The sequence below is a fragment of the Mustelus asterias genome, unplaced genomic scaffold (genome assembly GCF_964213995.1).
Source record: "Mustelus asterias unplaced genomic scaffold, sMusAst1.hap1.1 HAP1_SCAFFOLD_120, whole genome shotgun sequence".
Lineage (NCBI taxonomy): Eukaryota > Metazoa > Chordata > Chondrichthyes > Carcharhiniformes > Triakidae > Mustelus > Mustelus asterias.
The window spans coordinates 747500-773880 of record NW_027590159.1 but is presented as its reverse complement, the minus strand read 5'-3'; the positions used below and the strand labels follow the sequence as shown (position 1 = coordinate 773880).

Genomic DNA, 26381 nt, shown 5'->3' with positions numbered 1-26381 from the left:
GCCCTGACCTGAACCCTGCTATTCGCTGTCGTGATACGAGCTCTGTAAGGTTCAAATTGAAATAGAAAAGTGGAGTTTTCAACACTTTGCTGCTTGTCCAATCACAGCCTCCTTTCTCGCCATATTTTCTTTATTTGTGGGCTAATTCTGTTGCATGACAAATGACATAAAAAGAGAAAATTGCGGAAAAACTCTGCAGATCTGCAGAGGCAGAAAGGGAGACCGGTGTTTGGATCAGATTTGACTTCTGCAGAGCTGAGCTGTCCAGCCATATTTATTAGGCTGAATACAAACAGTTCAGTGGCTGAATTTGGCCCATGGGCCATTAGTTGTAAAAGCCAGTTGTACAAAAATCTATGTTGGAACTGAACTAATGCCTGCAATATTTAATGGATTGGTCAATTTCACCGGGATGTTTGTAAAATGCCAATAGAACTAACTTTCTCTCCGTTCTTATTGAAGATCTCCAACAGAAACACAAGGAGACACTCCGGGTACAAACTGAAACACTGAGAGTGAACACTATCCTCATAAAGGAGAAGGTTAAGATTTTCCAGCTGGTTGGTCGATACGCTGAGCTAACGGTTATTTCTACTGTTCGAGATCGGACACTTGTCGAACATGAACTGCTGGCAAGAGGCCAAGACCATGAAGAATGGAGAGAGAAAGATCTCCGGAAAGAACTGGAAAAAATCCGAACTGATCAATTGTTTCAGAGCAGCTTTTCCCAGAGAAAATTTAAATCTGGGAGTTCAGCAGCAGTGAGCGGAGTGCCGGGAATTGGAAAAACAACAATGGTACAAAAGATTGTTTATGACTGGGCCAGTGGGAAAATATACCCACACTTTCAATTTGTTTTCAATTTTAAATTCCGGGATTTGAACACTATTAACTGTAGAATAAATCTGAGGAATCTGATACTGGATCAGTATCCTTACTTTGGGAATATTCTGGGAGAGCTCTGGAGGAACCCAGAGGGATTGCTGTTTATATTCGATGGTTTGGATGAATTCAAGGACAGGATTGATTTTGCTGACAATCGGAGAAATACAGAACCCCAGTCCATGTGCACAGATCCCGAATGCTGGTGTGAAGTGTCTGACATTGTGTACAGTTTAATACAGCACAAGCTGCTCCCAGGATGTTCAGTGCTCGTGACCAGCCGCCCCACTGCACTACATTTATTGGAAAAGGCTGAGATCAGTGTCCGGGCTGAAATCCTGGGACTTGTTGGTGATGAACGGAAGGAATATTTCAACAAGGCTTTTGAAGATCAGACGGTGGCAGCAGCTGTTTTCAAACACGTGGAGGAGAACGAGATCCTGTACACCATGTGTTACAACCCTTCCTACTGCTGGATCCTCGCTCTGTCACTGGGTCCCTTCTTTACGCAAAGAGACAGGAAACGGCAGCAAGTTCCCAAGACCATCACCCAACTATATTCGTACTATATTTACAACATTCTGAAAAACCATGGCCGAGAGATTGAAAACCCCCGTGATGTGTTACAGAAGCTTGGTGAGATGGCCTTCACAGGAGTCTCCGAGAAGAAGATTGTGTTTAGAGATGAAGATTTGATTGAGTACAATCTACAACCTTCCCAGTTCCTGTCTGGGTTCCTGATGGAGCTTTTGGAGAGAGATGTTTCTGCCCAGAGTGTGGTTTACACATTCCCACACCTCACCATCCAAGAGTTTGTAGCTGCACTCACACAATTCCTGACTCCAGATCCCGGGGAGATCGGGAAACTCCTCAGTGAAGCCCACAGCAAGGAAGATGGGCGATTTGAGATATTTCTCCGTTTTGTTGCTGGTCTGTCCTCCCCACAGTCAGCTCGACCCCTGGTGGAGTTTCTGGGTCCATTTCTTCATCAAACAACCTGCCGAGTCATTGACTGGGTGAAGGAGAAGGTTGAAGGGCAGATTGGAGACACAGAGACTGCACCTGGGAAGAGGAAGCTCCTGAACACATTCCACTACCTGTTTGAGTCTCAGAATAAAGCACTGGCTCGGAACACAGTGGGATCTGTGGAAACACTTTCATTTAGTGAATTGCGACTGACCCCGATTGACTGTGCGGTCCTGTCTCATGTCATTGGACTCTGTGATACAATAAAACACCTCAATCTACAGCAATGCTACATTCAGTGTGAAGGGATCCGGCGGCTGGGACCCGTTCTGCACAAGTGTCAGGAATTGAGGTAACTGTTTGGTCTCGTCCCTGATATTTTCATTGAGAAGCCATTTCCTTTGTTTCCCTCTTGACTTCCTCAACTGAACATGCCTCTGTTTTATTTGGAACAATGTCCAATGGTCACAAAGTGTGGGAAAATGGCATAAAGTCATAAAGCTCATTTGAGAGCAGATGCAGATATGATGGGCCGATTGGCCTCCTTCTGAACCTGTAATAAATCTGATTCTCTGATAAAACTACAGCGGTTCAAGAAGGCAGATTCTCGTGGGCAAATAGGCATGGGCAATAAATGTTGGCATAACCAGCGATGATCACATTCCTTGAGTGAATAAAAGCATTATTGGGATAAATTTTAAATAATTAGAGGTGTAAAGGCCTCGTTACAAAATTTTAAAAAAGGATATTTCACTCTCCCAACAGAAACCATCTGATTATGTATGATGCTAGAAAGAAATCTGTTTCTCTTGTGTTCGGTACAGCTGACAGTTTGGGCTAATTATTGTCAGGATTATTTTCCTGCACGCTGCCTCTGTTATGTATTATAGTTGGTGTGTGTTTTATCGGGACAGTGTCCTTTTATAAGTCATGTGATAACTGGTAACATCAGTCAGGGTCGCAGTGGAGGTTCAGTCTTGTATTAAACCTCACAGTGTGCAGTTATGAAAAGAAACCTCCCTTAGGTTACAGCAGCCCACGATGTTTCTGTTCCATGGTTCTGACTGCAGCCTCATAAAACCTGAATCACTTGCTGTGTTTTTAAAAAAAATAGCTTTATTCACATTGTATTTGCATCTTTTGCAAATCACTTTAAATCTTGTTGTTGATCCTTGTCCGAGCAGCAACATTTTGATTTGCTCCCTGTTCTCTCCAGCACCATCACTATTTTGAACATTTCTATCAAATGTCCTCTCAGCATTCTTCCTTCCAAGGTGAACAACCTCTCCTATCGATCCTCGTGTCTGAAGTTTCACATCCCTGCAGCCAATCTTTTAAACATGTTCAGTGCTCTCTCCACTGTGTTCTAAGCCTTCCTAAAGTATGACGCACTGAACTGAGATCTAACTGATGTCTTTTGCAGGTTCAGCACAGCCTCCTTGCTCTTGTACCCTATGCCCCTATTGACAATGTTATGATCCCAGCTGATTTCTGGACAGTCAGGTCGAAGAGCAGAAACCCGGCTCAGTAAATCATAACTTTTATTTATTGTTTTATTGTTTAGAAATGTAGATGAACAGAATAACAAGGTAGTCGATTAACTTTTAACAAAAGACTAAAACCTTCGTTAAAAAAATAACTGCAATGCACCACCCCATCTAACTTCACAGATGTCTGCAGATCTGTAAGGATGACACGTGTTACAAAATAGATCTTATGCTTTAATGTTCTCAGTAAGTACACAGTTAATGTAAACCAACAATCCACCTGTGGTTCAGAAATACCACTCTCTGAAACTCATTGACAGATGCCACCCAAAGTAACTTCAGTGGATTCTTCTTCAAATCCCCCCCAAAGGTTTGTAACAATGTGAGAAAACCCGTCTCACTGGGACTGATGCTTCCGCTCCAGAAGCTCCACTCTAGAAAAAAAAAGCAGCTTTTGGAATCTTTTCAATGCTTTCTCTCAGATGCCTTCACCAAGGATCCCTGTCCAATATTTCAATGTTTCCTTTCATTATTCCTCCATACTCAGCCATGCCATCAGACACCAGTGCCTCATAGTCTGTATGAAGGTGTCACCAACTTTAGGAATATATCAGATATCTGGATTCTCGTGAGCAAACTTTACAATGTCTGCATCTCACAGCTCTGTCTTTAACTGGGAGCCTCTCTCTGCTCCTCTCTTTAACTTCAGGGAGCAGTCGCTTGTTCAGATTCAGGTATTTTTGTCTCTTTGACTTCTGCCTTCCTGGCACTCCTCTTTTCCTCCTTGGTTTCTGACGGTGATTTATCTTGTGGGTCCTGCTTTCTGAGTCCCTGCATTGCGCTGCCTCTACTGGCAGCCTCTGTGAACTCCATCTTGCTTCTTGGGTTAACAGGTTGCAACTGAAACTCAGTGTTTCTATCATTCATTGTGGACTTCTGAATATAAGCAACCATTTTTTTAACCTCTATAACTCTGACAATGTCGTAAACCTTAAATTAAAATGCAGGGACACAAAAAACCCGCAGGCAGGCAGCTTTGTTTAACACAAAGTGAAATTAAAGTTTTGGCTCTTTCTTAACACACAAGCACAAATTCAACTTAAACTCATGAATTATTATCTGATGCCTACAAACATAAACTATTTCACAGCAGTAAAGCCCAAGATGCTGTATTCTTTATTAACTGCTACCTACACTTGCCTGCTAACAGCAATGATCAATGTGCATATACGTCCAGTCCCTCTGCTCCTGCACTCTGTTAACTATTCTACCGATTATTTTATATTCCTTCCTCGTGCATGTTAGCAGAAAGTATCACCTCGCATGTCTCTGCATTGAACTTAATCTGCCACCTATCTGTACACTCCACTATTGTCTGTTTTTCAGTCCCAAGCTCTCCTCCTCACAGTTTACGACGCCTCAAAGGTTTCTGTGATCAACAAACTTTGAAATTTTCCTCTATACTGCAGTTACCTAGATCATTCATATATATCAGGGAAAAGCAAGGATCCCAATACTGACCTCTCGGGTTCTCCACTACTGACATCCTCCAGCCTGAAAAATACCCATTATTCATTGTTCATCCAATTTTGTATCCACATTGCGACTTTCCCATTTATTTTATGAGCTTATGCCACAAGTCTGTTGCGTCACTGCATCAGATGATTTTTGAATATCCATGTGCACCACATCAACAGCAGAACCATCATTGACCCTTTCTGTTGCTTCCTCCAATTCACAGCAATATAAAGCCAGTCACAAACGGCATTTTTTTTAACCAACCAATGAATTTTGTTTCCTCTGTGTCGCTATTAGATTCACCATTTCCCTTTAGAACTCAGCGTGGGCCGGCTCAGAGTAGTTAAATGAACAACTGACTCTCGGACCCTCAGCTCAGTTTCACACTACTGCTCCAGGCTGGAGCCGCAGACTTGACTAAATTGGATTGACCCAATCTTTTATGTTGTGGTTACTACCTCCTGGCCCTCTCTTCATCCACTCCAACAAACTGAGATAGCTGGGAATTAAACCCGTATCAACTGCTTGGAAAGCAACTATGCTCATTATTATATCACTGTCATTGCATTTAATGACTCCTGTGGTGTAGGCCTGAAGAAGGGGCTCAGAGCCTCGAAAGCTTGTGTGGCTTTTGCTACCAAATAAACCTGTTGGACTTTAACCTGGTGTTGTTAAACTTCTTACTGTGTAGGTGCACCCACAGAGCTGTGAGAAAGAGAGTTCCAGAATGTTGGCCCAGTCACTGTGAGGGAATGGTGCTATATTTCCAAGTCAGGATGGTGTGTATCTTGGAAGGAAACTTCCAGGTGGAGATGTTTCCATTCATCTGCTGCCCTTGTCCTTAGGGATAGAAATCACAAGTTTGGAAGGTGCTGTGTAATGAGCCATGGTGAGTTGTTGCACTGCATCTTATATATGGTACACACTGCTCGCTCTGTACCTCTCTGGTGGATGGAATGAATGTTGAGCGTGGAGCACCAGTCAACAAGCAGAGTTATCCTGGATGGTGGCGAGCTTCCTGAATCTTGAGCTGCACTCATGCAGACAAGTGGATGGTATTTAATTAAATTCCTGACGTGTGTCTTGTAGATGGTGGAAATGTATTTGGAAGTCAGGAGGTGAGTTACTCTGCGCAGAGTTCCTGGCCTTTAATCTTCTCTAAAATCCACAGTAATGATATGTCTAGTCTGTTTCTGGCCAATGGTAGCATCGAAGGTGCTGATCGTCAGGATTCAGGTGATGATAATCCCATTGAATGTAAAGGGAGTTGATTGTATTCATTCTTGGTGGAGATGGTCATCGCCTGGCACTTGTCAGCGTTCCTTGAATATTGTTCAAGCCTTGCTAAATATGGACAGGTCCTGCATCACTGTCTTGCGGAGTTGAGAATGGTGCTGAACGTTGTGCAGACATCAGCAAACATCTACACTTCTGACTTTATGATGGATGAAATTTAATTGATGAAGTAGCTGAAGATGGTTGGGCCGAGGACACTGCCCTGAGAAATTCCTGCTGTGATTTCCTGGAATTGAGATGACCCTCTCTTCACACACTCCAACAAACAGAAATATCTGGGAATTAAACCCCTATCAACTGCTTGGAAAGCAACTATGCTCACAATTATATCACTAGAATTGCATTTCGGGACTCCTGTGGTGTAGGTGCACCCACAGTGCTGTGAGAAAGAGAGTCCCAAGATTTTGACCCGGTCACTGTGAAGGAACGGTGATATGTTTCCAAGTCAGGATGGTGTGTATCTTGGAAGGGAACTTCCAGGTGATGTTTCCATTCATCTGCTGCCCTTGTCCTTCCAGGGATAGAAATCATCACAAGACTGGACAGTGCTGTGTAACGAGCCATGGTGAGTTGTTGCACTGCATCTTGTAGATGGTCCAACAACCATAACTAACTTCCTTTGTGCTGGTGTTGCTCCAACCGGCAGGGAGGTTTTTTCTCTCATTTCCATTGACCTCAGTTTTCCTCTGGCTCCTTTTTGCTACATGTAGCCATTTGCTGCCTTGATGTCAAGGGCAGACACTCTCATCTCACATCCTGAGTTCACCTCTGTTGTCCGTGTTTGCATCAAGGCTGTAATGAGGTAGGGGACTGAGTGACCCTGATTAAGCACTAGCTTCAAGTCAGATAGCAGGTCATTGCTAATTAAGTGCTGCTTGATAGTCTCGATGACGCCTTCCTCTGTTGATGATCGAGAGTAGACTGGTGGGGTGGTAAATGGACAGATTGGATTTGTTCTCTCCTTTTTGTTTACGGTCATATCTGGGCAATTTCCCACTATTTTGGGTAAACATCAGTGTTGTAGCTCTACTGGAACAGCTTGGCGAGGAACAGAGCAACTTCTGGAGCAGTAATCTTCAGTACAGTTACTGGAATATTGTCAAGATCTGTGGTCTTTGCAGTATCCATTATCTTTAACTATTTCTTGACGTGGAGTGAATGGAATGAGCTGATATCTGTGATGTTGTGGCCCTTTGGATGGTTCAGCCACTGAAGTTAGTTACTCATATTTGAACCATATCTTTTGCACTGATGTGCGAGTCTCCTCCATCATGAGGATGGGATATTTGTGGAGCCTCCTCCTTCTGTTGTTTCATCGTCCACTATCATTCACAACTAAATGTGGCAGGACTGCAGAGCTTACATCTGAGCCGAGGAAACCAGAATTTCCTGAATGAGGAAACCTGTTGCTGGAAAATCTCCAGTCAACCCGTCAGTGATATGAAACAGGATTTTCGGATAATCCTTTTCCTATGTGAGGATCTACTGGGAAGAGGGAACTCCCGGTATTTCCCGGAGATAGAACACTAGCCATACCTGCAGAAAATGTAGAGCCTGTTTACTGTGGAATGTAGCGGGAGACACCCCTCCCCTATAAACTAATCAAACAGAAACATTTCAACTTTCAAATGGGAGAATAATCTTTCCTGGTTGTATAAAATCTAGGGGATGGATCTTAAAGCAACAGTTAGCACAGTTTCACACTTTAACTCACCCTGAGATATTATACAGATGTTATAATGTCAATAGTTAAGAAGTGCAGGGAATCCCGAGGGATCCACTCTCACAGCTTTATCATTTAACTCTCAGTAAAATGTACAATTCTCATAAAATCCTGGATTTATGTAACAGCAGAAATGATTTGAATTTCCAGAAACTTGGCAGGGTCAGTGAGATTCAGGAGGGTAATTCTGATGATCAGGAAATGAGACCAGAATGTGGGACATGTTTAAACGTTCCTTGCTTGTTCACAGGATGTCGGCATCACCTCCTCTTGGGCCATTAGCAGTGGGAAATAAATGCTGGTCTAGCCAGCGACACCCATATCCCATGGACAATTAAACAAAATATACATTTTGAGAGGTGTAAAAGTGGTTTCCCCCAGTAGGCAAACCAGTGGGAGTTAATTGTTCATCATTTTTCAATGCTGACTATTGCCTTTTCCATTCAACAGAAAGGGTTTGATATTGTCTAATATATTGTCACATTTATTAGTGCCAAAACATACCGTACATAGGGAAGGAAAGGAAAGAGTCCAGAATGCAGTGTTACAGTCACAGCTGGGGTGTAGAGAAAGATCAACTTGGGTGAGATATAATATCGTAACTTGAATCAGGTCACCACTGGTGCTACGTTTCTGACACAAAAATAGATCCAGCTATTTTTTCTGCTGAACATTAATCTGAATTTAATGTGTTTCCCACTTTCTCCATTTAGTCTGGGTGTCAATAAAGTGGGAGATTCAGGAGTGAAACTATTGTCTGCGGCTCTGAGGAATCCAGAATGTAAAACACAGAAACTGCAGTAAGTATCAGACTGTGCGAGATTGTTAATAATCAGTTGATGTCTGACACTGTAAATTATTATCAGTGTCAGTAATAGTGTCATTAATAACCATTCCACATCATTCCTGTCAGTGTGCGTGTTAAACACCACGGATTCACTCTGATTCCTGAAATCTTTCTCTTTCTGATCTCCAGTTTGGAGAGTAACAGCCTCAGATATTCTCATCTCTGCTCTCAGTACAAACCAGTCATGTGTCTGAACCTGAGTTACAATAAACTGTGAGATTCAGGAGTGAAAGAATTAACTAATCAGTTATAATTATTCTCAAAACCATTCATGAGAATAAAAAAGATGGACAAAACAATTAAATGTTTATAGAATTAACCGACATGGCTGGTCGCATGTTCAGTTTAGTTTAATTTGTCATTCAGATTATCGATGTTTATGTCTGTCGGCTTCTCAGTTTGATTAAACATGGAAAACTGCAGTATATCGGTGAGGCAGATTACAAATTACATGGAATTCTGATGAGTTTTATCCCGAGGGATCCACACTCAAATTTGTGTTAAACGGAGCTTAAGGAGCATCTTAAAAGAGAATGCAGCGATCGAGGTGGGGAGGTTTATGAAGAGAATTCCAGAGCTTACAGCTCAGCAGTTCAAGGCTCAGCTGGCAATGGCAATAATCACAGTGCAGAATAGTCTGAATGATGTCCCTATTAATAATGGACATTGTTTTTAAGAACACAAATAATGATACTAAATATACCATTGCTATCAGTATTCCTGTTATTAAAAACACTGTCCGCGATTAGTAGACACATAATAAGCTTGGCAGCAAAGTTGGAGACCATGAAATAAAAGAGACAAAGGCAGCCTGGATATGAAGTTATCGAAGTGACAGGAAACCGGCAGGAGAGGTGAACTGTACCTTTTCATTTATAGGAAGCTGACAGTGGCTTTCTCCAGCAACCAGTACTGTGTTACTACAACTAATTTTCTTTATATATACTAACAAATTAGACTTGGGTTTATCTAAAAATGAGATGTGAACCTGGTGAAGCTCCAGCACACGGCCACCAGACCACAGACCGGACGGAGCATGTGATAGACCGAGCTCAATCACACCAAAACCAATGGATCAGATCAGAGATCTGCTGTCTTGCCATATCCAGTCATAAGTAGTGTTAGACATGCCACAAATATTGGACATGCCGGTTACATTAGGTGACAAGGTGGCACAGTGGTTAGCACTGCTGACTCACAGCGCCAGGGACCAGGGTTCAATTCCGGCCTTGGGTGACTTTATGTGTAGAGCTTGCACGTTCTCCCAGTGTCTGTGTGGGTTTCCTCAGGGTCCTCTTATTTTCTCCCACAGTCCAAAGATGTGCACGTTCGGTTGATTGGCTACACTAAGTTGTCCCTAGGTGTGTCAGGGTGTGTAGGTTAGGGGATTAGTGGGCCATATATGTGGAGTTACAGAGATAGGGCCTGAGTAAGATATTCTTTCAACGAATTGGTGAAGACGCGATGGGCCAAAGGGCCGCCTTCTACACTGTGGGAATTCTATGATTCTATAAACATGCCACAAGAATTCCATCATTACTGATGAGGGAACCCAGAGCATCAGTGCCATCTTCAGCCAGAAGTGCTGAGTAGAATGATTAATCTCAGCCTCCTCCTGAGGTCCCCAACATTACAGATGATAATTTAATTCACTGCATGTGAGGTTAGGAAATGACTGAAGGCACCGCGTACTGCAAAATCTGTCAGCCTGGCAGTAGCCCAGCAATGGTACTGAAGAATTGTGCTCCATAACTAGCCATTCCCCTGGCCAAACTGTTCCAGTACAGCTACAACACTGGATCTACCGGACAATGTGGAACAAAGCAGGGCAAATCCAATCTGATGAATTGCTACTCCATCAGTCTGCTCTTGATCGTCAGAAAAGGTGTCATCCTTCCAGTGCCTCATGAACATCACTGCAGGAGTTCCTCAGGGTGATGTCCAAAGCCCAACCACCTTTAATTTGCTTTATAAATGACCCTCCTTCCATTATAATGTCAGAAGTGAGGATGCTCACTAATGATTGCACGATGCTCAGTACTGTTCACAATTCCTCAGAGACTGAAGCAGTCCATGCCCATAAACAGCAAGATCTGAACAAAACAGAAAATTCTGGAAAGGCTCAGCATGTTTGACAGCTTCTGTGGAGAGAGAACAGCTAACCCTTCGAATCAGGATGACTCTTCAACAGAGCAGGCGTCTTAAGGTCTGAAGAACGTTCAGGCTTAACCTGATGAATGGCAAGTAATGTTTCACGACACAAATGCCAGCCAAGGACCATCTCCAACAGACGGGAATCTAAATATATTCCCTTTACATTGAATGTCAGCACCATCGCTGAATCCTCGTCCATCCCGAGTGGTGGGGGCGCACTGGGACCATTGAACAGTCACTGAACTCTAAACACTATGGCTCCAAGGGTAGATCACAGTCTGGGAATTCGGACATGAGGAACTCGCGTCCTATCTCCCAAATTTTTGCCCACCATCTCCAAGGCACAAGTCAGCAGTGTGATGGAATCTGCTCATCTTGCTGGATTGACTGCAGCTTCAAAAACACTGAAGAAGCTCATCCATGGAAAAGGAGCCCACTGGATCAGCTGGCTATTCACCAAACTAAGCATTGACTGTCTCTACCACTGACGCACAGTGGCAGTATTTTACCACATACAAGATGGAATGTAGCAGCTCACCAAGGTTCCTGAGCCAGCATCATCCAAACAGGCACTATCCATCACCGAGATGGGCAAGGATATCAGAAGGATGGAACACCAACCAGCTTCAGATTTCTTTCCAAACCACACACCATTCTGACTTGGAATATATTGCTTTTCCATCATTGATCATAATCCCGGATGTCCCTTCCTAACGGTTTTGTACCAGATGTTCTGCAGAATTTAAGAAGATGGCTCACCACCTCCTTCTCAAAGGCAATTGGGGATGGGCTGCAAGTGTTTGCATTATGTGGAGATGCCGGCGTTGGACTGGGGTAAACACAGTAAGAAGTTTAACAACACCAGGTTAAAGTCCAACAGGTTTATTTGGTAGCAAAAGCCACACAAGCTTTCGGAGCTCCAAGCCCCTTCTTCAGGTGAGTGGGAATTCTGTTCACAAACAGAGCTTATAAAGACACAGACTCAATTTACATGAACAATGGTTGGAATGTGAATACTTACAACTAATCAAGTCTTTAAGAAACAAAACAATGGGAGTGGAGAGAGCATCAAGACAGGCTAAAAAGATGTGTATTGTCTCCAGACAAGACAGCCAGTGAAACTCTGCAGGTCCACGCAACTGTGGGAGTTACAAATAGTGTGACATGAACCCAATATCCCGGTTGAGGCCGCCCTCGTGTGTGCGGAACTTGGCTATCAGTTTCTGCTCAGCGACTCTACGCTGTCGTGTGTCGCGAAGGCCGCCTTGGAGAACGCTTACCCGAATATCAGAGGCCGAATGCCCGTGACCGCTGAAGTGCTCCCCAACAGGAAGAGAACAGTCTTGCCTGGTGATTGTCGAGCAGTGTTCATTCATCCGTTGTCACAGCGTCTGCATAGTTTCCCCAATGTACATTGGGGAAACTATGCAGACGCTGTACAATGTACATTGGGGAAACTATGCAGACGCTGAGACAACGGATGAATGAACACCGCTCGACAATCACTGGTCACAGACCTCCAGTCGGAGCAGAAGAGGACCCACTGCCCACACCAGGGGCATCCTGAGAGGAGCTCCCCAATGCTGCAGGCAGCCGCTCCTCTATCCATTCAGGGCAAACTGGACCCTCCCTGCTCAGCTGGGGAGGTCCTGACAGTGACTCCAGGCACATTTTCCCACCCCTCCCGCAGACCGTGTTCCACAGAGCTCATGGAGTTGGTGAGAACCTGCAGGTTCATGTGTATTTCCTGTGGGTGATAGGCTGGATGTGACTCTCCATGAAGGTCACCAATCTCTCTGTGGAGGATGCTATTTGTGCTCATACCTGAGACATGGTAACACTGCTGGCCTGGATTGACTCCATCCTTTGTGTGTGGATACACAGAGCCTTTGGAAACTCCACTGGATGTTAAAATATCTTACACTGCAGCTCCAGTATCTGCCACCTTGTTAAAGACTCCAGTCACATTTCATCGACCTGAAGCTGACAATGACCTGTCCATTCAAGAGTGTGAGAGAACTCAGCTATTGCTGCCTCCATCAGCTGCTCGGGTTTGTGTGTACTGCTCTGTGCTGCCAGATTGCAATCTCTTCGCTAATCGTGTGAGGCAGTATCAGCTCTGGTGGAGGTTATGGGGAATAATGTGACAGAGCACCCTCTGTGAACACCTCCTCTTCTTCCAAGGTGGACACTTGTCTCCCTCTCGCAGCAGCTGTTGATTTGTGAGAGAGTGAAGAATGTTAGCGGGTAATGCACATTCCAACATGTCCTGGAGACTGTTCCTCATCCAGAGCTCCATGTGATCAATGGTGAAAAAAACAATTGCCAAATTATGGACTAGAGCAGCAGAGTCTCTCCTGTGCCTATCCATTCACTCACTCACTCTCTCTCTGGATCCACAACCCATCTCACCATCAGCGATTGCCCACCCAGCCTCCAGGTCTCCCAGCTCCAGCACTGCATCTTCCATTGGCATAAGGATGACACAATCCAGACACTGTCACTCTTGGCTCCTTCTCTGACGCTGTGTTCCCTCTTTTACAAGCACATAAATTTCCATTGTTACTCACCCATCAGAGACACACACAAGCCTATGGTGCTGCCAGACTGCCCATCATGGGACCACCAGAATGGTCACTCAGGGTCGGCAGTGCAGCAGTCATCTCTGACCGACCGGAACCCTTCTCAGAGAGGCTGACATGTTCCTGAAGATTGATGCTGCTGTTTAGACATTGCCAGTGTCTGGGTGGAGATGTTCTTTCCACAATTTCTCTTTCATCCTTATTCACACATCAGCCTGTAAGTTTAACGCTCACCTTGTCAGAACATATCAGGTTATTGATCCTTTTGCCTCACTGCAGCCACGTGCTGCCTGCTCTGGCCCTCGGCAGTTTCTATCCAGAGTTGCATGGGTTGATGTGACCGGTCTCCTCCTCCTCCAGTCCTGAGGGAACAGAACCTCCCTCCAAACCGATATAGCCGTGAGAATTTCCAGGGAAGTGTCAGCGTATTGGGTTTAATCTGCCTTCTGCCATTTCAGCCCTTTGTTCATTAACCAGGGCTCCCTCACTGCTCCCTTCAGAGCCTTTAAAAGTGCTGCTGTCTGCCTTTAAATCTGGTGCCAGCTTTGCCTGAATGGGGCCTTCCCCTGCAGACAGTGGTTAAGCTCTGGAATGCACAGGGTTTTGGGGGAAGGTGGGGGAATGACACTTAGTGAGTTGCCCATTCGGAGAGTCAGTGCAGACACAATGGGCCGAATGGCCTCCTCCTGCTCTGTAACAATTCTGTGATTCTGCCTGTGCTGCCTGAGTGGACGGATTCCCCTCACCTGTCAGATATTTATGTGCCCGTTCTGGCAATAGTGTGGAGTTGGTTAGTTCAGTTGGCTCGGTGTCTCGAGTGTGATGTAGAATGACGCTAATGTTGAGGGTTTGGTCCTCTTACCGCTGTGGGGTTCATGGAGTCCCACCTCCTCCCATTGCCCCACATTTACTAAGTTGTGTCCCTGAAGCTACATGTAACAAATTGTCTCTCTCTATTGGAGAGAAATATTAATATTTCATTGAGGACTATGGCTTCTAACACTGTCCACACTGCAACACCACCAACTTCCAGTTGAAATATCGATACATTTCCAACCAATATCTTCACAGAATTCTTACGGTGCACAATGAGGCCATTTGGCCCATCGTGTCTGCACCAGCTCATCAAATTAGCATTAGGAATTTGTGTCATTCTCCAGCCTTTTTCTCGTATCCTCGCTCATTGTTTATATTCAAATAATCATCTAATTCCTTTTTGACTGCTTCGATTCAGCCGACCTCCACCACACTTCCCGGCTGTGAATTCCAGACCTGAACCACTGGCAGTGTGAAAAAGGTTTCTCTCTCATCATCTTCATCCCCACCACACACTCCATTCCTGAGCCACTGACCATCCCATGTCCCTCCCTGTGACTCAGGGTAAGGACGTGGGAATCCTGTGCTCTTCCCTTTCACCATCATCCTTTTTGTCATTTAATCACTCCGGCACTTCCATTTTGTTCTTTCCTTGTCACCCGTCCAACCAGCTCCCTGTCACTTAAAACAATTTAATTTCCAATTTCTGATTTTAGCTAATTGAACTGAAACTAAATCGGTTTCTCTCTTCACAGATGCTGCCTGTCCTGCTGAGAGTTTCCAACATATTTTATTTATATTTCAGATTTACAGCATCAATAGAATTTTGCCTTCTGTATGAACTGAAGTTGTGTTTTTTGAATGTCCCGCGCTGTACATTATTATTGTTAATGATCTTATTCTTAAAAACACTGGGGATTTACCCTGATTCCTGTTATTTTGTGTGAGATGGTGTTTATAATAACTGAATATTCAACAATATAATTTGACCACTGGTATGTGTATAAAAAACACTGCCCATTACTATTGGCGTCAGTTATGAATAAGCTCTGACTCCTGTTGCTTCTAGAACATAGAACAGTACAGCACAGAACAGGCCCTTCGGGCCTCGATGTTGTGCCGAGCTTTATCTGAAACCAAGATCACGCTATCCCACTCCCTATCATCCTGGTGTGCTCCACGTGCCTATCCAATAACCGCTTAAATGTTCCTAAAGTGTCTGACTCCACTATCACTGCAGGCAGTCCATTCCACACCCCAACCACTCTCTGCGTAAAGAACCTACCTCTGATATCCTTCCTATATCTCCCACCACGAACCCTATAGTTATGCCCCCTTGTAATAGCTCCATCCACCCGAGGAAATAGTCTTTGAACGTTCACTCTATCTATCCCCTTCATCATTTTATAAACCTCTATTAAGTCTCCCCTCAGCCTCCTCCGCTCCAGAAAGAACAGCCCGAGCTCTGTCAACCTTTCCTCATGAGACCTACCCTCCAAACCAGGCAGCATCCTGGTAAATCTCCTCTGCACTCTTTCCAGCGCTTCCACATCCTTCTTATAGTGAGGTGACCAGAACTGCACACAATATTCCAAATGTGGTCTCGCCAAGTTCCTGTACAGTTGCAGCATAACCCCACGGCTCTTAAACTCCAACCCCCTGTTAATAAAAGCTAACACACTATTGGCCTTCTTCACAGCTCTATCCACTTGAGTGGCAACCTTTAGAGATCTGTGGATATGGACCCCAAGATCTCTCTGTTCCTCCACAGTCTTCAGAAACCTACCTTTGACCCTGTAATCCACATTTAAATTAGTCCTACCAAAATGAATCACCTCACATTTAACAGGGTTAAACTCCATTTGCCATTTTTCAGCCCAGCTTTGCATCCTATCTATGTCTCTTTGCAGCCTACAACAGCCCTCCACCTCATCCACTACTCCACCAATCTTGGTGTCATCAGCAAATTTACTGATCCACCCTTCAGCCCCCTTCTCGAAGTCATTAATAAAAATCACAAAGAGCAGAGGACCAAGCACTGATCTCTGTGGCACTCCGCTAGCAACCTGCCTCCAATCCGAAACTTTTCCATCCACCACCACCCTCTGTCTTCGATCAGACAGCCAGTTACCTATCCAATCGGTCAACTTTCCCTCTATCCCACACCTCCTTACTTTCATCATAAGCCGACCATGGGGGACCTTATCAAACGCCTCACTAAAATCCATGTATATGACATCAACTGCCCTACCTTCTCTCTCTGATCCCTGAGCAATGGGATGTCAGTCCCACAAATCCTTATGTTGAGGGAGTGGGGGAATAATGTTATGGTGCACCCTCTGAGGTTCTCTCCTCCTCCTCAGATGTGCACAGCATCCATTGATTTGGGAAAAGGGGGAGAGTGAATAGATGACAGTAAATGGAGGACAGGACATGGTGGTGGAGTCTCGCTGTTAGTCACAGATGTCAGTACAGTAGCGAGAGGTGAACTTAGTTCCAATGATCAAGATGCAGAATCAGCTTGGGTAGAGATAAGAATTATCAAACTTAAATGATCACTTGTGGGAATCATTAATAGGCCCCTAAAAATATTCAGAATCTCCGACATAGTACACAGGAAAAATAATGGGGTCTTGTAAAAACATTCTGCAATAATCACAGGTGATTTTAACATTCATGGACAAAGAAGAACAAAGAGTCATGCAGCACAGTAACAGGCGCTTCGGCCCACCAAGCCTGCAGCGACTCCTCATTCTTATTCAGACCCAGTACTTATTGCTCGTATGCGGTTTCTATTCCTCTGTTCGTCTCCCGTTCATGTTTCTATCAAGATAAACCTTGAACATTGGGACCTTTGTTCAATTCCAGCCTCGGGTGACTGCCTGTGGAGTTTGAATGTTCTTCCTGTGTGTGCGGGTTTCTGTCAGGTACTCTGGTTTCCTGCCACAGTCCAAAGATGTGTAGGTTAGGTGGATCGACCATGCTAAATTGTCACTTAGTGTCCCAAGATGTGTAGTGGCGTTGGATTTGCCATGGTAAATGTCCAGGTAGGGATTCTATGGTTCTATGGAAACGCTTTTTCACCCAGAGTGTGATGGAAATCTGAATCTCGCTATCTGAAAGGGTGGTGGAGTCAGGAACACTCACAACATTTGAGAAGCAGTTAGACGAACACTTGAAATGTCGCAGCATACAAGGCTATGGAGCAAGTGCTGGAAATGTATTAGAATAGATTGCTGCTTGATGGCTGACACAGACAGGATGGGCTGAAGGGCCTCTTTCTGTGCTGAAAATCTCTATAAAGGCCCAGGGGTTGGAAGTTATGAACCAGAACCTGAATTTTCACTGATTCCTGTTATTTCTCTCTCTCTGATCCCAATGCAGTGGAATGTCAATCACATTGATTTTTGTGCTCTGGGTGTAGGGGAATAATGTGATGGTGACTCTGAGGACCCGTTCACATGCTTACAGGGGGACACACGTCACCCAGTCACACAACCCTTGATTTGTGAGGAAGAGTACAGAGTGAATGGAGGCAATTGTTAAGATGCAGACCAGAAACTCCAAGGTGTTTTGTGAAGTTAGCCTGGACCCTTGGTTTTACATTTGATTTTGGCATTGATGAGCATGAGGTGTTTCACTCCAGGTATGAATGAAGTGACCCACTAGGATGCTTTTATCAAACACAGTTTATTTAAGAATGCAGTTAGAATATAACAACAAGAATTGGCATAAACTTTACCAATTGCAAGACTTAGACATGACACAATATAACTCTTAACAGCTAGCTATCTCTGTTGTTCCAATATAAAGCAATACCCACAGACATACACCCTTCTCCAACATTAGTTAGCACAAAAACAAGTATGCTCACGTGATGCCGATTTCCAGCTTGTTACCACTTCCGGAGTGCCAACAGACAATTGTTTTCAGAGAAGGACGTCGCCTCCGAACAGTCCAACCGCAGAGAGGTCACCCCAGTCTCTGACAGCTTCCAACACAGCAACACTTAAACAGCAAAAACTCCAACTTCAGAGAGGGAAACAGCACTGCTGTTTGTCTTAACTTCAAGCAGCTTCTGAAAGCAGAATTGAAACTAGAATGTTCTGTGAAAAATAGCTGTCCCTCAGTCACATGACATAACCTGTCAATCACCCGCAATCAAGCTCGACTCTGCCATCCCAGGGGAAACACTGAAACAACAGAACACTGCATTAGTTCAGATTAAAATCAACATGATGTCAATTATACTGCTTCAGTAACAATAAAGGAAACCGGCTACAGATAGCACGGTGCCGACAACATAACCTGCATAGAAACATGATTAAAATAGAAACTAGAAGCAGGAGTCGGCCATTCGGCCCTTCGAGCCTGATCCACCATTCATTTTGTTTATGGCTGGTCATCGAATTCAATATCCTTCAATATTCAGTATATTTCTTCAAGGCATAGCTTGTAATGAAGTATAGATTCCAACACGTCCTTCAGACGGTTCCATGTGACCAGTGATGGGCAAACAAGCTCTGTGTTGCCAGAGAGTCTCCTGTGTCCATCCATTCGACCGCACACTCTCAGCTCTAAAACCAGTGTCACAATCAGCGATTTCCCACACTATGTGCTGTTCTCCTAACTGCAGAGCTGCTAATTCTCGGTGTGAGGATTACAAAATCTGGACGCTGTCACGATTTTTAGTTCATTTCCTGACGTTTCGTGCTCTCTTCAACAGACACATAAAGTTCCATTGTTACTCTCCCATCAAAGACACAAGCCTATGCTGGTGACAACCTGACTGACCACCATGTCTACGCAAGGAAAACTCTTGCCTTTGACCATCCCATTCTCTCAGTGCTAGAGTTATCTGACTAACCAGAACCTGTTTGAGGGTAGATATCCACTCCACCTGACGAAGGAGCAGCGCTCCGAAAGCTAATGGCATTTGCTACCAAATAAACCTGTTGGACTTTAGCCTGGTGTTGTTAAAACCAGAACCCTGCAGAGAGAGGCTCACATGTCTCTGACATGTTGATGCTGCTTTCTGGGCATTGCCTGTGTCTGTGTGGGAATTACCTTTCGACCATTTCACTTTCATTCTCATTCAACCCCATATGCCTTGGATTATATGCTATAAAATGGTTCACCGCCTTGTCAGAACTTGGCAAGTTATTCATCCTTTTGCCTCATGCAACCATATAACCCATGCCTACTCAGGTCTCCAGTAATCTCCATCCCGATATACTTGGATTGATGTGGCAGATACTGTCCAGTCCTGAGAGAACAGAAATTTGCTCCAAACTCACGTAGCCTTGGGGAAGAGTAACAAGTGTTGCCAAGTGCATCATTCTCCTCCCATTCCAGCCCTGTGTTCTTAACCAGGTCTTCCTCACTGGTCTCTCCAGCACTGCCGCCTATCAAAGTGCTGCCCGTGCCAGTGGTTATGGGCTGGAGTTCACTGTCTGGGAGTGTGGTGGAGACACATTCAGTTGAAAATTTCCAAAGGGAATTGGATTATTACCTGAAAAGGAAGATTGTGCAGGGTTACGGGGAGAATTTGGGGGAATGACACTGAGTAAATTGCTCATTCAGAGAGTCAGTGCAGAGAGCATGGGCCGAATGGTCTCCTTCTGCTCTGTAACAATTCTCTGATTCTATCTGAGAGAGATACCAATGGCCCTTTGTGGACACTGGCTAAATAACCTAACCCTGTTGACACTGCAACATCACCAGCTTCCAGTTAAAATCTCGATACATTTCCAACAATTATCTTCACAGAATTATTGCGGAATACCACGAGGCGAAATGTGTCTGCACCGGCTCACCAAGCTAGGATTAGGAATTTGTCTCATTCTACTGCCTTCTCCTCGTATCTTTGCACATTGTTTCATTCGATTGTTCATCGATTGCCCTCTGTGATGCCTCGAATCAGCCTGCCTCCAACACACTTCCAGACTGTACATTCCAGACCCGAACCACTGGCATTGTGAAAAAAGTTTCTCGCACATCATCTTCAACAAAACCACTGAATCCATTCCTGAGCCACTGACCATCCCATGTCCCTCCCTCAGGATAAGGACATGGGAATCCTGTACTTTTCTCTTTTCACCATCATCCTTTTTGTCATTTAAACACTCCGGCACTTCCATTTTGTTCTTTCCTTGTCACCCGTCCATCCCCAGCTCCCTGTCACTTAAAACAATTTAATTCACTGCTCCTCCCAAGTTTTAATTTTAGCGAATTGAACTGGAACTAAATCTGTTTCTCTCTTCACAGATACTGCCTGACCTGCTGCGATTTTCCACATATTTTATTCACATTTCAGACTGATAGCATCAACATAATTTTGCCTTCTGTATCAACTGAAGTTGTGTTTCTTGAATGTCCCGCGCTGTACATTATTATTGTTAATGATCTTATTCTTAAAAACACTGTGGATTTACCCTGATTCCTGTTATTTTTCTCTCTCTGATCTCCAGTCTCCATGATAATGATCTCTCAGATTCTTGTGCCGAGGACCTGGCCTCTGCTCTCAGTACAAACCGCTCACTGATACATCTGTATCTGGGTGGCAATAAACTGGGAGCTTCTGGAGTGAAACTGCTGTCTGTGGCTCTGAGGAATTCAGATTGTAAAATACAGAAACTGGAGTAAGTAGCAGACTGTGAGAGATTGTGTTTATAATAACTGAATGTTCAAAAATATAATTTCACCACTGGTATTTGTATAAAAAACACTGCCCATCACTATTGGCGTCAGTTATGAATAAGGAAAACTGCTTTTCCTCTGACTCCTGTTGCTTCTCTCTCTGATCCCTGAGCAATGGGATGTCAGTCCCACAAATCCTTATGTTGAGGGAGTGGGGGAATAATGTTATGGTTCACCCTCTGAGGTCCTCTCCTCCTCCTCAGATGTTCACAGCTCTCCCAGGACACAGCATCCATTGATCTGTGAAAAGGGGGAGAGTGAATAGATGACAGGAAATGGAGGACAGGACATGGTGGTGGAGTCACTCTGTTAGTAACAGATGTCAGTACAGTAGCGAGAGGTGAACTTAGTTCAAGATGCAGAATCAGTTTGGATAGAGATAAGATTTAACAAAGTTAAAAGTTCTCTTGTGGGAATCATTGATAGGCTCCTAACAACAGTCACAATCTCCGACACAATACACAGGAAAAATAATGGGGCCTTTGTAAAAACATATTGCAATAACCACGGGTGACTTTAATCTTCATATACAAAGAAGAACAAAGAACCGCTCAGCACAGTAACAGGCCCTTCAGCCCACCAAGCCTGTGGCGCCTCCTAACGCTTATTCAGACCCAGAACTTACTGCCAATTTGCGGTTTCTATTCCTCTGTTTGTCTCTTGTTCATGTATCTACCAAGATGCACCTTGGACATTGGAAACGTGCCTGCTTCTGCCACCTCCATTGACAGTGCCTTCCAGGCACCCACCACCCTCTGGGTGAAAACTTACCCCACACACCTCCCTTCAAACTTTGCTCCTCTCACCTTCAACCTGTGCCCTCTTGTAGTTGACCATTCCACCCTGGAGAAAAGTCTCTGATTATCCACCATATTGATGCTTCTCATAATTGTGGACACCTCCATCAGGTCACCCCTCAGCCTCCCTTTTTGTAGTGAAACAATCTGTGTTTATACATCGTCTCCTCATAACCTAACCGTCCTTGACCAGGCAACATTCTGGTAAACCTTCCTTGCACCCTCTCCAAAGCATCCACATCATTCTGGTAGTGTCGCAAACGGAACTGCAAGCAATATTCAAATGTGGCCAACTGAAGTTTCATCCAGCTGTAACATAACTTGACAACTTTTATAATTGATGCTCCGGTCGATGAAGACAAGCATGTTGTCTGCCTTCTTGACCACCTCATCCACCTGTGTTGCCACTTTCAGGGATCTGTAGACTTGTACACACAGATCCCTCTGTAGGTCAATGCTCCTGTGGCTTCTTCCATTTACTGTATAAATCGCTCAGATTGTCAAAAGTTGAATAGAAGATTCGTTCACAGAATGTATTCAAGCAATTTCTTGGAGAAGCACGTTCCAGTGCCAATCACACAACAAGCTGTTTTAGACATGGTGATGTGCAAATGTGTGGCGTTTCCAACAAAAATAGATTCCTTTCATTTGAAAAACAGCAGCAGAAGTGTTCCAACCGTTGCTAATTCAAGGACTGTATTAGATTAAGTGAAGATGTGGCACCGGGGTTGGCACTGCTGCCTCACAGCGTCAGGGACCCGGATTCATTCCAGCTTTGGGCGACTGTGGAGTTTTCACGTTCACCCCGTGTCTGTGTGGGTTTCCTTTGGCTGCGCCTGTTTCTTCCCATAGTCCAAAAAAACTGTGCAGGTTGGGTGCATTGGCCATGCTAAATTGCCAGTTAGTGTCCAAGATGTGTAGTTTAGGTGGATTAGCGGCGTAAATATGTGGGGTTACGGGAAACCGGGCAACTGCAGATCTATTAGTCTGACATTGATGGCATGGAAATCCTATAATAATCTATAATAAAGGAAGTGATAACAGAACACTTCGAAATTAATGGCAGGATTAGACAGGGCCAACATGTATTTATGAAAGGCTGGCACGGTGACACAGTGGTTAACATTGTTGCATTCCAGCCAGGGGCCCGGGTTCAATTCCAGCCTTGGGTGACTGTGTGGAGTTTCTACATTCTCCCCGTGTCTGTGTGTGTTTCCTCTGGGTGCTCCGGTTTCCTCCCACACTCCAAAGATATGGATGGTAAATGGATTGGTCATGGTAAAATTGCCCTTCGTGTCCCAAGATGTGTAGGTTAGGTGGATTAGCCCTAGTAAATTTGTGATGTCACGGGGAGCGGACCTTGGTAAGTTACTCTGTCAGAGTGTCTCGATGGGCCGAATGACGACCCCCTACACTAGGGATTCTATAGCTGCATGATTCACACACAAGAGTTTATAAAGATAATTGGAGCACGTGGGATTGGGAGGAATATACCAGCATGGATTGAGAACTGATTAATGGACAGAAACATGGAGTTGGAATAAATGGGTTACTTTTGGGTTGACAGCCTCTAACTAGTGGAGTACGGCAGGGATCAGTGTTTGGGTCTCAGCTATTCAGAATCTATATCAATGATATGGATGTGGGGATCAAATGGAAAACTAGGTGGAAATCTGAATTGTGAGGAGGATGCAAAGATGTTTCAAGGGGATGTGGAGAGGCTCAGGGAGCGGCCAAAGGATTGCCAGCTGGACTACAAGGTGGAAAAATGTGAGGTTAGCTAATTTTGTAGAAAAAACGGAAATTAAGATAATTCCAAAGATATTTTGATGTCCTTGTTCATGAGGCACTGAAAGCTAAGATGCGAGCAATTAAGATAACAAATGGTATGTTAGCCATTATTCTAAGTGGTTTGAGTTGAGGGAAAATATGTCTTCCTGCAATTATATGCAGCCTTGCTGAGACCAACCTGGAGTATTGTGTACAGTTTTGGTCTCCTGACCGAAGCAAAGATGTACTTGGCATGTAAAGAAGGGTCACTTTCAAACCTACACTATTTTACGGGGTTCAATAGGCCAGATGTAGAAAGGATGTTTCCCCTTGCTGGAGGGTCCGAAATCTGGGACACAGTCTGAGAATAAGGGGCAGTTATTTAAGCTCAGATGAGGAGTATTTGTTTCCCATTAGAATGCTGGTGAATCAAGGAATGCAGGGATAATGCTGGAAATGGTGTTGAAGCAGAGGATCAGCCATGGTCACATTGAATGATGGAGTGGATTTGAAGGACAGAATGGATGACTCCTGCTCCTGTTTCTTAACGTTCTTATTGCAATAGGAATGGAAGGTAAGAGTAAGAAGGTTTTGCTGCAGTTTTACACGACCTTCATTAGATCACAACTGGAGTAATGTGTATAATGTTGAGCTCTTTACTTAAAAAAGGATAGAATTGTACTGGAACCAGTTCAGAGAAAGTTCACTCGGCTGATTCCTGGGATGGAGAGGTTTATTTTACGAGGAAAATGTGAGCAGATTGGAGCAATATCTATGAAAGTTCAGAAGATTAAAAGGTGATCGCATTGAGGGGATGAAACAGGGTGGTTGCTGAGAGGCTGTTTCTTCTTGTAAGAGAGACCAGAACAAGGGGACAATTTTAAAATGTAATTGTCAGTCCCTTAAGACTGAGATGAGGAGAAATTTATTTTTTTAGTTGGTGGCTGGTCAGTGGAATTCTCTTCCCTGGAGACTAGTGGCGGCAGAGTCATTGAATATATTCAAGGCTGAGTTAAGAATGATATTGGATTGAGAAGCGAATCAAGGGTTCCGGGGGAGCGATAGGGAAAAGAGTTGAGACTATAATTAGATCAGCCGTGATGGAGTATGCTCGAGGGGCTGAATGGCTTTCTGCTGCTCCTAGGTATTTTGTTCTTATCCCAATATGTCCTTCAGACTGCTCTCTGTGACCAGTGATGGATAAACAAGCTCTATGTTTTGTCCTCACCAGACGCTCTCCTGTGTCCATTCATTAGGCCACCCACTCAACCCATCTCACCAGCAGTAATTACCCACTCTGCCCCCAGGCCTTCCTGATCCAGCACTTCATCGTCCATTGGTGTAAGGATGGCAAGACCTGGATGTCTCCACTCTTCTTCACTCATTCCCTGATGATGTTTGCTCTCTTTCCAAACACATAAATTGTTACTCACTCATCAAACACATGCATGAGCCCAGGGTTGTCCAACGTGTGGACCAAGGGGCGAATGTGACCCTCGAAGCCCCTCAATGCGGCCCCCGGAGCGAGTTTCCAGAATCTCAGTCACACAGTTCAGTTTGAATGGAAGAATCTGCATGGAGCTGCTCCTCCAATCACATCCCGTTTCTTTCCCATGTTTGCTGCTGCTGGGTTTTTGAGCCAACCTGCAGCAAATGTGGGAGAGAAACAATTTGTGATTGATGAGGATTAAACTCTAATAATCATCTTTATTTATTACTCATTATTGTGCTCAGCAAGTTGTTTCTTTTCATACCTCAGTTTAGTTTTTAATTGAAATTTCTGCTGTGCCAAACTTTATCATTCTGAAATTTACTCATCGGCCCCTTGAGTGAGAAAAACATTGACGTGTGTTTGCCCAGTGAATATGTTGGTCAGCCCTGCTCGAGCCTATGCTGGTGCCAGCCTAACGGACATGTCTCTGACAGTCAATGCTGCTGCCTTTGCATTGTAAGAGTTTTAACAACACCAGGTTAAAGTCCAACAGGTTTATTTGGTAGCAAATACCATTAGCTTTCAGAGCGCTGCTCCTTCGTCAGATGGAGTGGAAATCTGCTCTCAAACAGGACACAGAGACACAAAATCAAGTTACAGAATACTGATTAGAATGCGAATCTCTACAGCCAACCAGGTCTTAAAAAGACAGATAATGTGAGAGAAGGGAGCATTAAGCACAGGTTACAGAGATGTGTATTGTCTCCAGACAGGACAGCCAGTGAGATTCTGCAAATGCTTTGCATTGCCAGTGTCTGGGTGGAGATGTTCTTTCCACAATTTCCCTCTCATCCTTATTCACATATCAGGCTGTGCTACACTCACCGTGGCAGAACACATCAGGACATTGATCCTTTTCCACTCTATAACCACGTGTCTGAAACCTGCTCACCTCCCAGCAATCTCCATCCAGACTGGCTTGTACCGATGGGATAATCTCCTCCCATCCTGAGGGAACAGGACCTCCCTCTGAGCCTGAGCACCCGGGAGGACCCCCTCCAGGGAGGGGGAGGGGGGCGGGGGGCAAGCCTTGCTCTGCTTTCTGACATTTCAGCCCCTCATTCAATAAGCAGAACTCCCTCGCTGCTCCCTCCAGAGCTGCTGTGTTTGAAAGTCCTGCTGCCTTTGGAGATGGTGCCAGCATTGCCTGAAATGGGACTGCCCCGTGCCCGGGCTGCCTCAGTGGGCACCTCCCCCTGCCTGCCAGCCGTTAATTGTCCGCCTCTGACAATATCACCTTCATAACTCTGCCTATCCTGCACACACGGACACACCACCCATTTCCAATCCCCATGCTGGGACTTCAGAGCTTCTGGTAAAGTCACAGCCATTATCTTCAACCTCGCCACAAA

General features: G+C 44.6%; 1 protein-coding gene across 3 annotated transcripts in view; it reads left to right on the top strand.

Moving 5' to 3' along the window:
* LOC144484613 (NACHT, LRR and PYD domains-containing protein 3-like) overlaps positions 1-26381 on the top strand; it is a 72341-nt gene that overhangs the window by 35044 nt on the left and 10916 nt on the right. For 2 of the 3 annotated variants that reach the window (XM_078203088.1, XM_078203087.1), the window contains exons 6-8: positions 463-2200; positions 8586-8672; positions 20742-20912. In XM_078203088.1, the coding sequence (XP_078059214.1) occupies positions 463-2200; positions 8586-8672; positions 20742-20912 (1996 nt within the window). Of the gene's footprint in view, positions 1-462; positions 2201-8585; positions 8673-15026; positions 15207-20741; positions 20913-26381 lie in introns of those variants that run through there. The other variant, XM_078203090.1, reaches the window with a different exon arrangement.